Source organism: Sorex fumeus, unplaced genomic scaffold, assembly GCF_029834395.1.
Source record: "Sorex fumeus unplaced genomic scaffold, SorFum_2.1 ptg000081l, whole genome shotgun sequence".
In the NCBI taxonomy this organism is placed as follows: Eukaryota; Metazoa; Chordata; class Mammalia; order Eulipotyphla; family Soricidae; genus Sorex; species Sorex fumeus.
Window position 1 is genome coordinate 17,506,506 of NW_026606138.1, and position 15,103 is coordinate 17,521,608.

The 15,103-nt window shown below is 42.1% G+C and overlaps 1 protein-coding gene and 1 long non-coding RNA gene across 4 annotated transcripts in view; one reads left to right on the forward strand and one right to left on the reverse strand.

Annotated features, from left to right (window-relative positions):
* The window catches only part of LOC130038849 (uncharacterized), a 54,062-nt gene that overhangs the window by 23,518 nt on the left and 15,441 nt on the right, over nt 1-15,103 (forward strand). Inside the window, exon 2 of the long non-coding RNA XR_008794802.1 lies at nt 4,168-4,265. This is a non-coding gene — a long non-coding RNA (uncharacterized LOC130038849). The remainder of the gene's footprint in view (nt 1-4,167; nt 4,266-15,103) is intronic.
* On the reverse strand, nt 505-13,812 carry ZFP62 (ZFP62 zinc finger protein). 3 transcript variants are annotated; one of them, XR_008794801.1, is made up of 4 exons: nt 13,719-13,765; nt 10,576-10,633; nt 5,412-5,558; nt 4,243-4,335 (listed from the first exon to the last, which is right to left on the reverse strand). XR_008794801.1 is itself a non-coding variant. In XM_056130644.1 (2 exons), coding segments are annotated over exons 1-2 (2,772 nt in total). In that variant the 5' UTR covers nt 13,720-13,783; the 3' UTR covers nt 505-1,564. The 3 variants fall into 3 exon arrangements, 1 of the variants encoding a protein (XP_055986619.1); XR_008794800.1 differs by lacking the exon at nt 10,576-10,633 and having other exon boundaries at nt 13,719-13,812; XM_056130644.1 differs by lacking the exons at nt 5,412-5,558; nt 10,576-10,633 and having other exon boundaries at nt 505-4,335; nt 13,719-13,783.

Consider the following 15,103-nt stretch of genomic DNA (forward strand, 5'->3'; position numbering starts at 1 on the left):
ACTCTGGCTAGGGATTCTTTTTTTCTTTTTGGCTTTTTTTGGGTCACACCCAGCAATGCTCCTGGCTCTGCGCTCAGGAATTACTCCTAGTGGTGCCAGGATTTAAACCCCAGGTTGGCTGCATGCAAGGCAAATGCCCTACCTGCTGTACTATCGCTCTGGCCCCCACAACTCTTTTTTTAACCTCTTTGTATTTCCTTGTGGTGACACTCCATGGCCAATGTAATACAAGGGGATATCATGACTCTGCCCATTTGAGAATCAATCTATGGCTGATGTAATACAAGGGGATATCATGACTCTGCCCATTTGAGAATCAATCTGTAGTTATAGTGAAGGTACCTGTTCCATTCAATGAAATCTGAACAAGTGGCTGTGTGGGAGAAAACCCTGGCTTCCTTCCCTGGCTCAGCCATGGCAAAACCTTGTGGAGCCACCCTCAGTGAGGGTATGATTCACCCCACAAAGATGTGAGACACAATGGTTCTTTTGCACACCTTCCCATGCCACAGCCTGTTTACTTTTAAGGAATTTATTGGAATTCCACTGTACTTTGCCACAACTGTTTGGCTCTTCATGGCCAAGAGTGAGCCCTGAACAAAATATTCATCAACATTTACAATGGACAATACAAACAAGTATGAAATCTTTACAATAACACATTCCAGAACAATCAAACATGTAACAATTATTAAGAAACATGAGTTTCCTATTACCCCACCATTACTGGAAGCTACTTAGCTTCCTACTCCTGCATTAAAATGCCCTTCTTTCAGTATTCCTTTTGTAGGATTCACTGAATTGACTCCTTTTGTATAAGGTGCAAATTCATACTGAAGATGTATTTCATTATTTACTGAATACGCTGAATCTCTCATGGGTAGGACCTTTCATTCTGGAGTGTAATGTGCATTTCAATCATCACACATGCTTCACTGAGGGGGTTCATCTGACATTTTTAAAAAGTTTCACCCACTCAGCTAGAACAATATTACAACAGCACAGTCTGATTAACTTATATTTTTTAATGAGTTAAGTTTTCTATTTCATTAGATTTAATCTATGCTTTCTATCTTATTTCCTATAACAAAATTCATATTTTGTTTTTAGAAGTTATCACTACTCCCTCAAATATAGGAAGATTACACTTCATGATCATGACTACTAAATTAATATTCCCTGAAGCCTATCTCTCCCTGAATTTGCCTCTTGGAGGCCCTTCTTGGATCGTTTCCACTGATCAATCAATGTATACTGGAGATTCAAAGCTATACTTGAATCTCCATTTTTATTCAAAGGACTTATCCAAAAGTGAATGATCTGATACATATATTTCTTAAGTCTTGTCCTCATCTGTGTTTTATATCCAGAAATGTTTGAAGATTTTTTTCATACTCCAACACTTTGACATAGTTTGTCCCCTTCTATGAATTCATTTACATTCCAAAAGGGTTCAGTAATTTTGACACCGGAGCATTCCTTACTGGCTGAGTGAAAATCCTGTAACAAAGACTACTCATGGCTTTAATTGTATTAAGTAAATTATAAACCATGAACAAGTAATTCAGATATTCTTACACTCGTAGATTTTCCTTCCATTTGAGCTCTCCGAGACTTGGTAAACTGCTGCCTGTACAGACATGCTTATCCTCGTCCCATCCAGGGTGTTACCTCCCTCAAGAATTCTCATCTGTGATGTGCCACTATGACTTCCCATACTTGTCACATTTAAATATTCCTCTCCAATATGGGTTCTTTTGTGCTTGGTGAGATTTGATCTAATATTGAAAGCCTTCCCACACTCATTACACCGGTACGGTTTCTTTCCAGTGTGGATTCTTTTGTGTTGGTCAAGGACTGACCTATAGTTGAAAGATTTACCACACTCACAGTTATAGGGCTGCTGTCCACGGTGGACACTTTTATGGTTGATAAGACTTGAGTGAGAGATGTAAGCCTTCCCACACTCATCACACTCATAGGGTTTTTCACCTGTATGGATCCTTTTATGCACAGTAAGACCAGAGCTGTTCCTAAATGCCTTCCCACACCTATCACACACATAAGGCTTCTCTCCTGTGTGGATCCTCTTGTGCTGAGAAAGGAGGGAGCTGTAACTGAACGATTTTCCACACTCGGCACATTTGAAGGGTTTCTCCCCAAGATGGACTCTCTTATGGCTTATCAGAGTTCTGCTTGAGAAAAAAGCCTTTCCACATTCATCACATGTGTAGGGTGTCTTGCCAGGGTGGGTACTTTTATGGTTAATAAGGCTTGAGTGTGAGATATAGGCTTTTCCACACACATCACATTCATAAGGCTTCTCCCCAGTATGGATTCTTTTATGCACTTTAAGGCTTGAGTTGTTTCTAAAGACCTTCTCACATCTGTCACATTCATAGGGCTTCTCTCTCGTGTGGACTCTTCTGTGTTGAGAAAGGAGCGAGGTGTAATTAAAGGATTTCTCACACACATCACATTTGTAGGGCTTCTCTCCAAGATGAGTTTTCTTGTGGTTAATAAGGGTACGGTATGTTATAAAGGCTTTTTCACACTCATCACACTTAAAGGGCTTTTCCCCAGGGTGTACACTTTTATGATTTATAAGGCTAGAGAGTGAGATGTAGGCTTTCCCACATTCTTCACATTTGTATGGTCTCTCCCCAGTATGGATTCGCTTATGTACTTTAAGACCTGAATTATTTCTGAAAGCTTTTCCACACTCATCACACCCAAAGGGTTTTTCCCTTGTATGAATCCTTTTATGTTGTTCAAGGGCAGAGCTATAGTTGAAGGACTTCTCACAATAAGGACATTTAAAGGGCTTCTCCCCAAGATGAATTCCTTTGTGGTTTTTAAGGCTAGAGCGTGAGATATAGGCTTTCCCACAGACATCACACTTGTAGGGTTTCTCCCCAGTATGGAGCCTTCGGTGAACTTTCAGACCTGAATTGTTTCTGAAAGTTTTCCCACACACATCACACACGTAAGGTCTCTCTCCAGTATGAATGGTCTTATGCTGCAGAAGAAGTGAGTTATAGCTGAAGGATTTTCCACAGTCCTTACATTCATGGGCTTTCTTCCCAGGGTGAATGCTTTTATGTACTGCAAGGCCTGAGCTATAGCTGAATGCTTTGCCACAGACATCACACTTATAAGGTTTCTCACCAGTGTGGATCCTTTTATGCACTATAAGGCCTGAGCTGTTTCTAAAGGCCTTTCCACATTCATCACATTCATAAGGTTTCTCTCCAGTGTGGATGACTTTATGCTGAATGAGGAGAGAGCTATAATTAAATGATTTCTCACACTCGTCACATTTATATGGTTTATCTCCAAAGTGGATGCTTTTATGGTTGAGAAGTGTTCTGCAAGTAATGAAGGCCTTCCCACACTCATCGCATTCATAGGGCTTCTCACCTGTATGAATCCTTTTGTGAACTCTGAGACCAGAACTATTACTAAAGGTTTTCCCACAGATGTCACATTCATAGGGTTTCTCCCCTGTGTGGATCCTTTTGTGGACTCGAAGACCAGAGCTGTTCCTGAAAGCCTTCCCACACTCACCACATTCATAGGGCTTCTCCCCAGTGTGGATCCTTTTATGCTGGTCCAAAACAGAACTATAGTTGAAGGACTTCCCACACTCATCACATTTACAGTTCTTCTCCCCAGAATGGGTGCTTTTATGGTTTATAAGGCTGGAGTAGGACATGTAAGCTTTCCCACACTCCTCACATTTGTATGGTTTCTCCCCTGTATGGATCCGCTTGTGGACACGAAGGCTTGAACTGCTCCGGAAAGTACCACCACAGTCATCACACTCGTAGCGTTTCTCCCCAGTGTGCATGATTTTATGTTGAACAAGGCGGGAATTATATTTGAAGGATTTTCCACACTCATCACATTTATGTGACTTCTTAACAGCACTGTTTTCTTGTTGCAGAGTGAGATGAGAGCTTCCATTAACACTGCCCACACATTTGCCCTGTTCACCGTTTTTTTGTTCTACAAGGAGAGTGTGGTATGTAACATGCTTGGAGCTCAGATGTAAGTTTTTCTCAGCTGCCTCATCTTCCTGTTCTGTCTTTATATTTGCTGTGTTCTTGACTTTTGCGATCTTTTCCCTGCTGTCACTTTTGTCATCCTTCATTCTTTTTCCCTCAGGTTTTTCCAGTGGATTCTCTACTTTGCTATCCCAGTCACAAGTTTCACCAACCTTAACTTCCTGCACATGATCCTTGTGAAGACCTTCCACTGATTCTGTACTTCCAATATTTTCACATTTTCCAAATGATTCCTCATCTTCAGTGTTTCTGGTCTTCAACTGTGACACTAAACAAAGAAAATAAAAATAATAACTGTTTACTTGATTTAGAAGAAATTTAAAGAATTACACTGAATTTCACAAAATCACTTGACAAATGTTGACAAATGTTGAAACATCTACTAATTTTTGATAAATATCATTCAGTCCTGGAAAAGCAGACGGTGAAAAAATCTCTAAAAAACAGGAGACAAATTAATATAAGCTAATAAAAACATAACCAACAGAATTATCCCAGAAATGAGAAAGAAAATTAGCTGCAGCAGCCTCCTGGACTAAATCACCAATGATAACAATGGTTCTGAAATGTGGGTGTCCAGGAATCTCTATATGGAAAAATACATTCTGGTCTGCCAAGGTAAAAGGTTTTTACTCCTATTTTATGAACAAACTAACTTAAGTCGGACTATAACAAAGACCAAAAAAAAAAAAAATACAATCATTAAACAAAGAAACAGTCTTACCCTGGACCAAATATCTAGATGCATGACTTATAGAAAGTTATTTAACCTTTGTGTCACAATTTCCTTATCTGTAAAAGGCAGGTATACTGACAGAAAGATTAAGTATGATGACCTATATAAAGCACTGAAAAGAAAACAAAGCCTGTCATTATGCTATTGTTACTTACCTTATTACTATGGTATTCTTAACTTTATAAATTTTAGCTAGAAACTGTATGTGGACATAAAAGGGAAGCAAAACAATAGAAGAGATATGTACTTTGGAGTAGACATATAAAGAATCACATTCATGATTCATTTTATGCTTACTGGACTGGATTGATGGGATCTGAATTAAAATACACAACAGGAGAAGCTAGGAACTCAGAATCAAACTTGGAAAATGAAGCCCCACTCAATAGTATTAAACCAAAAGGTGGTTCAGTTAAGAAAGCATCACAAAATTACTATTAAGTAAAATTGGGTAAGAGTTCATTAAAGGATACTGAGCAATAAAGGCCGGATCTCGTGTCTTTGCTCTCCTTTACCTCCTTTGGGCAGAGTAGTCCATGTAACTTAAAATGTGGGGAACTGAGTGGACAGTGATATTCCAGAACCACCAACAGCAACACATCCTTTACCTGTGCTCTGAATCCTGCTTCCACATATATCGGGGGCCCTGTTCCACCGAGTGCCTTTGACCTTGGCCTCTCCAACTCCACTCACCCTCAGTCCTCAGGAGAAAATGATGCTCAAGTTTCTATAGTGATAAGCCATAAACCCAACTCCTATAAAACATATACACATACACACACACACATTGTTGGGAGAAAAACAGAAAAAGCAGTGCTATTAGGGAAGCTAGCCATGCTAATATTAAAATACTGTAGAAGGTCTCTGTAACTAATAGAGCATGGTACTTAGGTAGAGACAAATGGAATAGAACCAAAAAGTTCAGAAATAGTCCTAATTACATATGAAAATCAATGATAAAGATGGTGCATCAAATCATCAAATTATTGGGTCTTTTTTTTTTAAACTGTTGAAACAACTACAAAGCCACCTGAAAAGAGATTAAAATTAGAACCATTCTTTGTACCATTTACAGGAGTAAACTACAAGTGGAGCAGAGTTCCAATATAAAAGTGATGTTATACAAATATAGAAACAGGTAAATTACTTGGTAGAGAAAAACTTTATGAGCCAAATACAATAATTGGATATATATGACTATATATTTTTATTACAAGCCAAAAATAATAAAATTGAGAAACAAATGACAAAGTGTTAGAAAATATTTGCAGAATATATCACATGTAAGGAATATCCTTAGTGTATGAGGAATTTTCCAAAGTTCAAGAAGAAAACAATCCTACAGAAAAATAGAAGACATGAACTCACAAAAATATTAAATGAACCTTAAATGTTTTCTATTTTATTCATAATAAGAAAAATACAAAGAACTATTGGTAAATACTGAAACTCTGATACACAGCTGGAATGAAAACCGGTAATTTAACCCCTTCTGAAAAGATATTAATACCTAAAATTTATGCGTATTGATACTTCAATGATAAATCCCATTCCTAGGAGTGTATTCTAAAGATAAACTTCCAATAACACAAAGCATATATGCATAAAGTTATGCACCGTAACACTACCTATAACTACAAAATCAGGAAAACTACCTAAATGTTTAAGCATAAACTGGTTAAATAAGTATCATGGAGTTCTAAAAAATGAACAAGAAAAACCTATAGAGAGACCATAATTTTTAGAATACAAGGTAAACTGAAAAAGGGTCTATATGCCACATGCTACATTTTGTGTAAAAAGAAAACATAAATACATCTTATCTTTCAAGTAATGACAGAAAAGAAAAATCGATGAAGCACATTAAATAGAAGGATGAGATGCTGGGAACAGAGTAGACAAATTAGGGTAAAGAGAAACTGAGTATTTTGCTGTACATAAACACACAGAAGTACTGTGGAAATGATAAAGTTCTACAGATTCAAGGAATAAACTTAAATCACTGAGTCCTGAAGGCAACTGTAAACAAATTCATTTGTGTTTCATTCACATATAGTCAATACAGTAAAGGAACAATGGAAAAGAACTAACCTAAGAATTTAACATAAGTACTTAATATGTGGCTAAATACTATTTCTAGTCTTGGGAAGACTAGGGAGAGTGGAGGGGACGAGTTATGGTGGTATGGGGGAGAGTTCAAACAATTTCAGATGTTTTGGTGAATGTGTTTATTTCATGCCTGTTAGAGCTCTCCTGGCAAAGGGGGAAAAATAATAGGGGGAAGGAAAAAAAGAACTCTCTGGGAATTAACTGAAAAAACATGTGAGAACTTGAATTTCTAAATTATGTTTGTGTAGATAAATTGATGTAGATCCACATGTATGTATTTTTACACATATTTCCTAGCTGTCTGCTGAAAAATCAAGAAGCAAAAACAACTCAGTGACAACAAGCACACTTAGCACCCTGTTCCCTCTCTCTATTATTCCTAGTAAAAGAAATCAGGGAGATTTCAAATCAATGAACAGTAACCGAACCAGACCACGAAAATGTGAATGTACAGCAGGCATGGGGAATACAATGAGGCAACAAAACTAGATGTGGTCCCCATCCTTCTAGCTCTTTCTTGAAAGAGAAATTAATCCTGTAACAAAATATAAACTTGCATTTGGCTTGAGAGATGAAGAGAGATGGTGTGAGAAAAGCTTATGCTTGGGGATTTGACAGTGAGGGAAGGCATTCAGAAGTGAAAGATGACTGAGAGTAAAGAAGGCTCTGAAGGAATGTGTGAAATGAAGCAAGTCTGGCTCTAGTCATCAGATGGAGTAGTCCCTACCTGATCCTAAAGGGCTTTCGACAAAGGAGTGGCAAACTCAGTTATGGACTTTGAAAGATCATCTATTCTAGAGGCCAGAGCTACAGTACAGCGGGTAGGGCATTTGCCTTGCACAAGGTTGACCCGGATTCAATCCCCAGCATCCCATATGGTCCCCCGAGCATCGCCAGGAGTAATTCCTGAGTGCAGAACCAGGAGTAACCCCTGAGCATCACTAGATGTGACTCTCCCAACCCCCCCCAAAAAAAGCAAAAATGAAATAAAAAGATCATCTATTCTAAATTTAGAGTTAGTAAACCTTTCTAAAAAGAGCCTGAGAGGGGCTGGAGAGATAGCACAGTGGGTAGGGCATTTGCCTTACACGTGGCCGACCTGGGTTCGATTCCCAGCATCCCATATGGTCCCCTGAGCATCGCCAGGAGTAACCCCTGTGCGTTGCTGGGTGTGATCCAAAAAGGATAAAAATTTAAAAAAAATAAATAAAAAGCCTGAGAGAAAACATTTTGGGCCTTGTGGGTCACAACTTGTCCTTTCTGCCTTTTCTCTGTGTCCATTTTACTGCTAAGCTTGCAGGTCAGACAAAAAAGAGACAATAGGTGCAGTGATTTGCTGCCCTGTTAGATAATGCACATGAATCAATTAATTAAGGATGCTGTGATAATAGCAGTGGCTGCATAAGGTGTGGTCTCTTTTGTAGACAAGCATCTTGGAATGAAATATCAAAGTCTGAAATTTCTTTTAAAATATATCGAAAGTAAAAAAGGGAAAGGGAAACATTTAGAAGAATCCCAATGTGCTAAGTCTGGCTGGTTGACTTGGATTTGAATTTGTGGAATTAGTATGTGGGTTCACTGTAGTATTCTACTTCCACAGATGTTTAAGTTTTATAATAATAATTATGGGAGGTCATCCCCCTAACAAAAAAGCCCAAGGTTGAGATAGTCCCCTGGACAAAAGTTTAGGTATTGGAATATAAGGGGCTGCAAACATGTGTTCAGTAAAGTATAAAGAGTAGCATAGATGATGGCTGCAAATATGCCCCCAGAAAAACACATTTAAGGATCTTTCAGATGTAGAGGGCAATATATGCAAAATTAGAACGGGGGGGGGGGGGTGTGAGGGCTGGAACGATAGCATAGTAGGTAGGGCATTTGCCTTACATGTAGCTGACCCAGGTTCAATTCCCAGCATCCCATATGGTTCCCCGAAGCACTGCCAGGAGTGACTCCTAAGTGCAAAGCCAGGAATAACCTCTGAGCATTGCTGGGCTGGGTGTGACCCAAAAAGCAAAAAAAAGAAAATTACCACGACTTTATACTTTGAGGGTGCCTGCTGTCTGGCTATACACCAGTCTTTACTCTTCACAGTCCTAATGAATTTTGAGGTGCTTATTAACTGTCCTTAATGTCTCTGTCAACTTAAACAATGGCTCATGTATCAGGAGCCAGGACGGGGAAGCATTGTTGTATTGAATAAATGGCCAGCCTGTCAACTTACTGAGTGCTGCTTAAGTGACCCTAAAACTTGCCTCTGTGTGTGTGTGTGTGTGTGTGTGTGTGTGTCTGTGTGTGCATGTGTGTGTGAGTCATTCTGTGACCTGCCAAACTGGCTGTAGAACCAGTATGGCAGGATTCATAATTATAACAAAAGACATATCATTATAATGAAGATCACTCATATTAGTTACAGTGGGAGAATGGATTGAGAGGATTGAGAGATGAGTACTGTAGGAGAGAAGGAGAATATTAAATCAAAGTCGGACATGGTGTCTAACTAATGTATCTCACATTCCACAAGAACAGAATCACTCCAAAAGCAAACACACAGAGCAACAAGAAAGGATTAATTTCTTCAAGTTTCCAAAGGCTTTCTAATTGGGCATAAAATGAAGCAGTTCTCAATATGAATATGACCAATAACCTAGTCACATCAATCAAAAGAGTCTGCTCTAAAAAAGTTCCTTTATTTCTTCCAAAGACAAACATGACTCACAAAATCCAGGGTTACTGTTTTACCAGCAATGCCTAGGAAAGCTCATGAAAATGGTAAGAATCTGTTCTTAATTTTTTGGTTTTGGGGTCACACTCAGTGGTGTGCAAGGGACCATATGAGATGCTGAGCAGCAAAGTGGGGTTTGCTGCATGCAAGGTCTGCTGCACTATTGCTCTGGTTCTTGTCCTTAATTCTTATTTCCCCTTTCTGAAGAACTAGTAGACATTTCTAGAGCCTAGAAAACTCACAAAGGAAGAACTTTGAGAATTCCAGTCTATTAATAAACTCCAACTATCAACAACAGCAGCTAGCTAGTTCCTATTTCCATAGAACCAAGCATATTCCATACCTTTTTAATTTAATTTGGAGATGATCGCAAAAAAAAAAAAAAAACAAAAAAACGAGAATGTGAACACAAAATGCTTACCAGATCATTAAGAGACAGTACCTAGGAAGCGAGAGAACAAAAGTGACAAATGTAAGATGGGACTAAGGAGAAGTGACATGAAGATGGGAAGAAAGATAGACCCAACATGATGGCCACTCAATACCTATATTGCAAACCACAACACCCAAAAGGAGAGAGAGCAAAAGGAAATGCCCTGCCACAGAGGTGGGGTGGGATGGGGTGGGGGTTGTGGGAGGGATACTGGGATCATTGGTGGTGAAGAATGGGCACTGGTGGAGGGATGGGTACTCGATCATTGTATGACTGAAATGTAAGCATGAATGTCTAAGTCTATAACTGTACCTCACAGAGATTCATTTAAAAATAAAAAATAATTTAAAAAAAGAAAGGATATGATTTGTTCCATTAGTTTATGACTTTCAAAACTGTCAGTAAAGGTAACATGAGTTGACTTTATAGTTTAAAAAGTAGAAATAAGTATGAGAGGGTTTTTTTTTTACTTGAAAGTAAAAAATGAAGTAGAATATTCTCATACCTGGTAGTGGAGAAGAGGGTTCTAATCATCCTGGGGAATAAAATAAGCAAAGGAGAATCTGAAAGAGAGGCTGAATGACTTTCTCATACTAAAGAGGTGACTTGCTTGAAGAGAGTTAGTCAGAATTAGTTTATTAGGCTAGTGAAAGGCTATAAAAACAAATCTCAGGATAATAAAACTTCTTAGTGTTATCTGTTCTTCAAAATTCTACATGAATAATGATTTGGCATACTTAATAATCTACCAATATCTGATTTAATGAAAATCAAAAATTATTTAATTCTGTCTTTTTAAAAACCCTTGCTGAGATTTACCGTAAGACACTATTTGGGGACAGTACAACTGAAGTAACATAAAATTGGACAAGCTAAATAAATGCCCTTACAGCTGAATAAAATAAGGCATATCAAAACAGTGGCAAATTCATCAACACAGTGCTGTTTAGAAAAAATAAAACCATAAAAGCTTTGTATTGTGGTGATCTCTAAAACAGATTAAGTGAAAGAAGAAAGGATGTTTATGAGTTTCTTGACCATCTGGTGTGGTTTGGAAAAAAGGGTGAGAAAGAATTAGATTCCCAGTTGCCAATATTTGCATAAAGAAACTGGGAGAGAAGACAGTCAAATAAGTTCACAGAAGAGATTCTGCAAAGAAGTTAGGCTTGGGAAGATGGGTGGATGGGGTGGGAACACCTTTTCATTTATTAATATTTTAAGAAGACACAATAATAGCTGTGCCTATATGTAATGGTTTTTATATATGTATACCGGAACCATAATAATACATTCACTGTCACGGTCCTCCCGTTGTTCATCAATTTGCTCGAGGGCCCAGTAACATCTCCATTGTGGCACTTGTTACTGTGTTTGGCATATCAAATACATTATGGGTAGCTTGCCAGGCTTTGCCCTGCAGGTGAGATACTCTCAGTAGCTTGCTGGGCTCTCCGAGAGGGGTGGCAACCTGGGTCAGCCAGGTTGGCTGCGCGTAAGGCAAATGCAAATGTGCTATCGCTCCAACACCCAGAGAACTCATTTTTTAAAAAATGTAGGAGTACAGCTATTTATTCAGCCACTGATTAGCTGATTGAATTGGGCATGAACTCCACCTTACTTTTTATTTTTTATAATTTTATTTATTGAATCACCATGAGAGCAGTTACAAAGCTTTCGGGTTTAAGTCTCTGTCATACAATGAAACACCCATACCTTCACCAGTGCCCATTCTCCACCACCAAAAAACCCAGTATACTCCCATCTCACACCCTCCCCCTACCTGTGGGGCAGATGATTTTCAAATTACTCTCTTTCTACTTTGATTACATTCACTATTGTGACACCAGATCCACCCTTATTATTTGGGATTTTAACCCAACACTCAGATCTGCTGAAAAAGAAGCAATTTGTTTTCTATTGCTGGTTATGAATATGATGTCGCATGGCTACAGTAGTGGCCGCACGATTTTGAAATTAATACTGTAGCATTGTCCTCCTGTTGTTCATTGATTTGCTCGAGCAGGCCCAGTAATGTCTCCATTGTGACAATTGTTAGTGTGTTTGGCATATCGACTACGTCACAGGTAGCTTGCCAGGCTTTGCCAAGCGGGAGAGATACTCTCAGTAGCTGGCTGGGCTCTCCGTGAGGGGCGGAGGAATCGAACTTGGGTGGGCCATGTTGGCTGCATGCAAGGCAAACGCCCTACCCGCTGTGCTATTGTTCCAGCCCATGTAATACATTACATATTGCAATTTTTATTATAAAGAAAATAAAATACTTGGGGGGGGGAGGTTCCTGCCCAGAACACCTGTTACATGCACCCCCAGGTTAGAGTCCCACATTTTCACTAATTAACATCTAAACTTTAAATATGAGAACCACAAAAATACATACTGGAAATAAAATGACTCCTTCACGCCACTACACACCTGTGGCTGCACCTGCCTGGTGCACCTGCCCCACATGCCCCTGGTCAGGGTTCCACCTTCTTCAGTGACTAAACGTAACTTTAAATACGGGAACCTTAAGAATACAGTACATATTGCAAATTTTATTATACAGAAAATAAAATACCCTCGGAAACTCGCGGTGTTTTCAAACGCCTGCACCCCTGCCCCGTGCACCTGCAGCATATACCTGCCTGGGTCAGGGCTCCTCAGGGCCCCGGGTCTGCCCGTTCTTCTCCCCAACCCCTCGGTCACTCCGCGCTCGCGGGGTCCCCCTGAACCCGGTCACCCCCGTGGTAGTGGGAGGTCGGGCAGGCGTGATTAGACTCGAGACCCCTGCGCGGCCATCGCCCACCCTCCTCGGCTCAGCCAGGAAAAGTAGGAGAAGGTGCGAACCGAGATGACGAATCCCGAGTAGTCGCCGGGCCCCGGCCCACATTCGCGGCCACCGGGGCAAAAGTTAAAGCCGATTCATGGTGGTTCCCTCCCGTCCTAGAGATCGGGCCTTCGTCCTGTCGGGACCCTCCGGGACGCGACCTCACGCGACCCCTGCCGCCTCACAGCCGGGCACGGCCCCCGACAGCCCGCATCCCCACCCCCACGCGACCTCTGCCGCCTCACAGCCGGGCGTGGCCCCCCGACAGCCCGCGCCTCGCGCCCCGCACCCTGACGCGACCCCTGACGCTGCCCCCGACAGCCCGCACCCCGCACCCCCACGCGACCCCTGCCGCCTCACAGCCGGGCCACAGTCCCGGACAGCCCGCACCCCGCACCCTCACGGGACCCCTGACGCTTCCCCCGATAGCCCGCACTTCCACCCCCACGCGACCCCTACCGCCTCACAGCCGGACGCGGCCCCCCGACAGCCCACACCCCTTCACCCCACACGACTCAACAGCCCGCGCCCTCACTCCACGCGACCCCTGCCGCCTCACAGACGGACGCGGCCCCCGAAGGCCCGCATCCTCACCCCCACGCGACGACCCCTGACGCGGCCCCGACAGCCCGCATCCCTCACCCCAGGAGACTGCTCGTCCCTCACACGGCCCGGGACGCGCCTGAGTGTGGCGACGGGGCTCGCCTTTCCCCACACCCCGCCCAGGAGCCGAGGGCCGTCGGGCGTCGGCCCAGAGGGAAGGACCAGGCTTTGCAAGGGCCAGGGTCGCAGGCGGGGGCGCGGGGAGCCGCAAACTCACGTACTAGCGGTGGCGGCGCCACGAGAGCGCGTCGGCCGGCGGGACAAAAGCGCAGACGGCCCAGCCGGAAGAACCAGCGGCGGCTCCGGGGCACTTCCGGCTCCCCTCTAGCAGGCGGGAGGACTTACTCGACTGTACCGCCTCCGGAGTGCGGCGAGGACGCAGGCGCAGGGCCGGGGGCAGCCTTCTCCGCTGCTGGAGGGGCGGCGGGGCGTGGGAAAGCTGCTTGTACAGATTCCAGGACTTTGGGCTTCAAGGATGGGCTGTAAAGTAAATCGGTGACCGGGAAGCCAAAGAGGTGTTACTTAACAGCCTGTGTCCCTGAGCACATCGCTTGTTTCAGTGCCAGACGCGGGATGGGAGGTGGGGAATGAGCGGGGCTGGGGGTGGTTTCGCCGGTTGCTGCGGTGCAAAGATCACCTCGCCTAGTGCGGTCTCCAGCGGATCGGTCACTCACCCAAACCTTTTTAAACTAACTGGGTCTTTGGGAGTGGGTGGTGGGTACATTGGTGATGAGTGTGGTGTTGGAATTATAAGCGTAAGAGACCGTTATAGGTAGCATTGTAAATCACAGAAGTCCAATTTTTTTTGTTAATTTGAAAAGAAAAAACGCTGGGAAAGGATAAAAGCAACTATAATTTCCAAATAAAGTGCATCCTTTAAAAAATAAAAGTTAGAGATTTTAAAAGTCAAATAACTTTGAGAAGGTCTCCTGGTGCAGCTATTTATGGTTCATAACAAAACAGTTAGCAAAGGGTACCAGAGTGATAATACAGTGGACAGGACGCTTGACTGGCACGCTTCAGACCCAGGTTCAATCCGGGGCATTCCATAGTGCACCCACCGCCCCTGAGCAGTGCCTGATGTGGCACCAAAACAACCATAAAAGAATATGCTTCATGAGCACATGAGCTATAGCCCTGGCCTTTTATTATTGTTTCTCTTTATTTTATTCGCTGTTGATCATGACTTTATCTTTTTTTTTTAACTTGCCTTTTTTTCTTGTCATTTGGGTTAATTTTCTGAATTATTAACAAAGCTATATAAATACATAGCATACTATTGCTGTCTAGTTATTAGGTAAAAAGTGGAATTTATTGGAAGAGACTCTTAGCAGCTTGAGGTGTGCCATTCACTGGGTGAACTTCACTTACCAATGGGTAAGCAAGTGTTCAGAATCATGTATATGCCTGCTTTTCTTCCTTTTCTGGGAGGCTGGGGGTTTGGTTCACACCCGGTAATGCACAGGGGTTACTTCTGGCTCCGCACTCAGGAATTACTCCTGGCAGTATTCAGGGGATGCCAGGGATCAACCCCCCTGTTGGCTGCATGCATCCTGCTGTACTATCGCTCTGGACGCTAGTTTTTATTTTTTGTAAATGCAGGTGC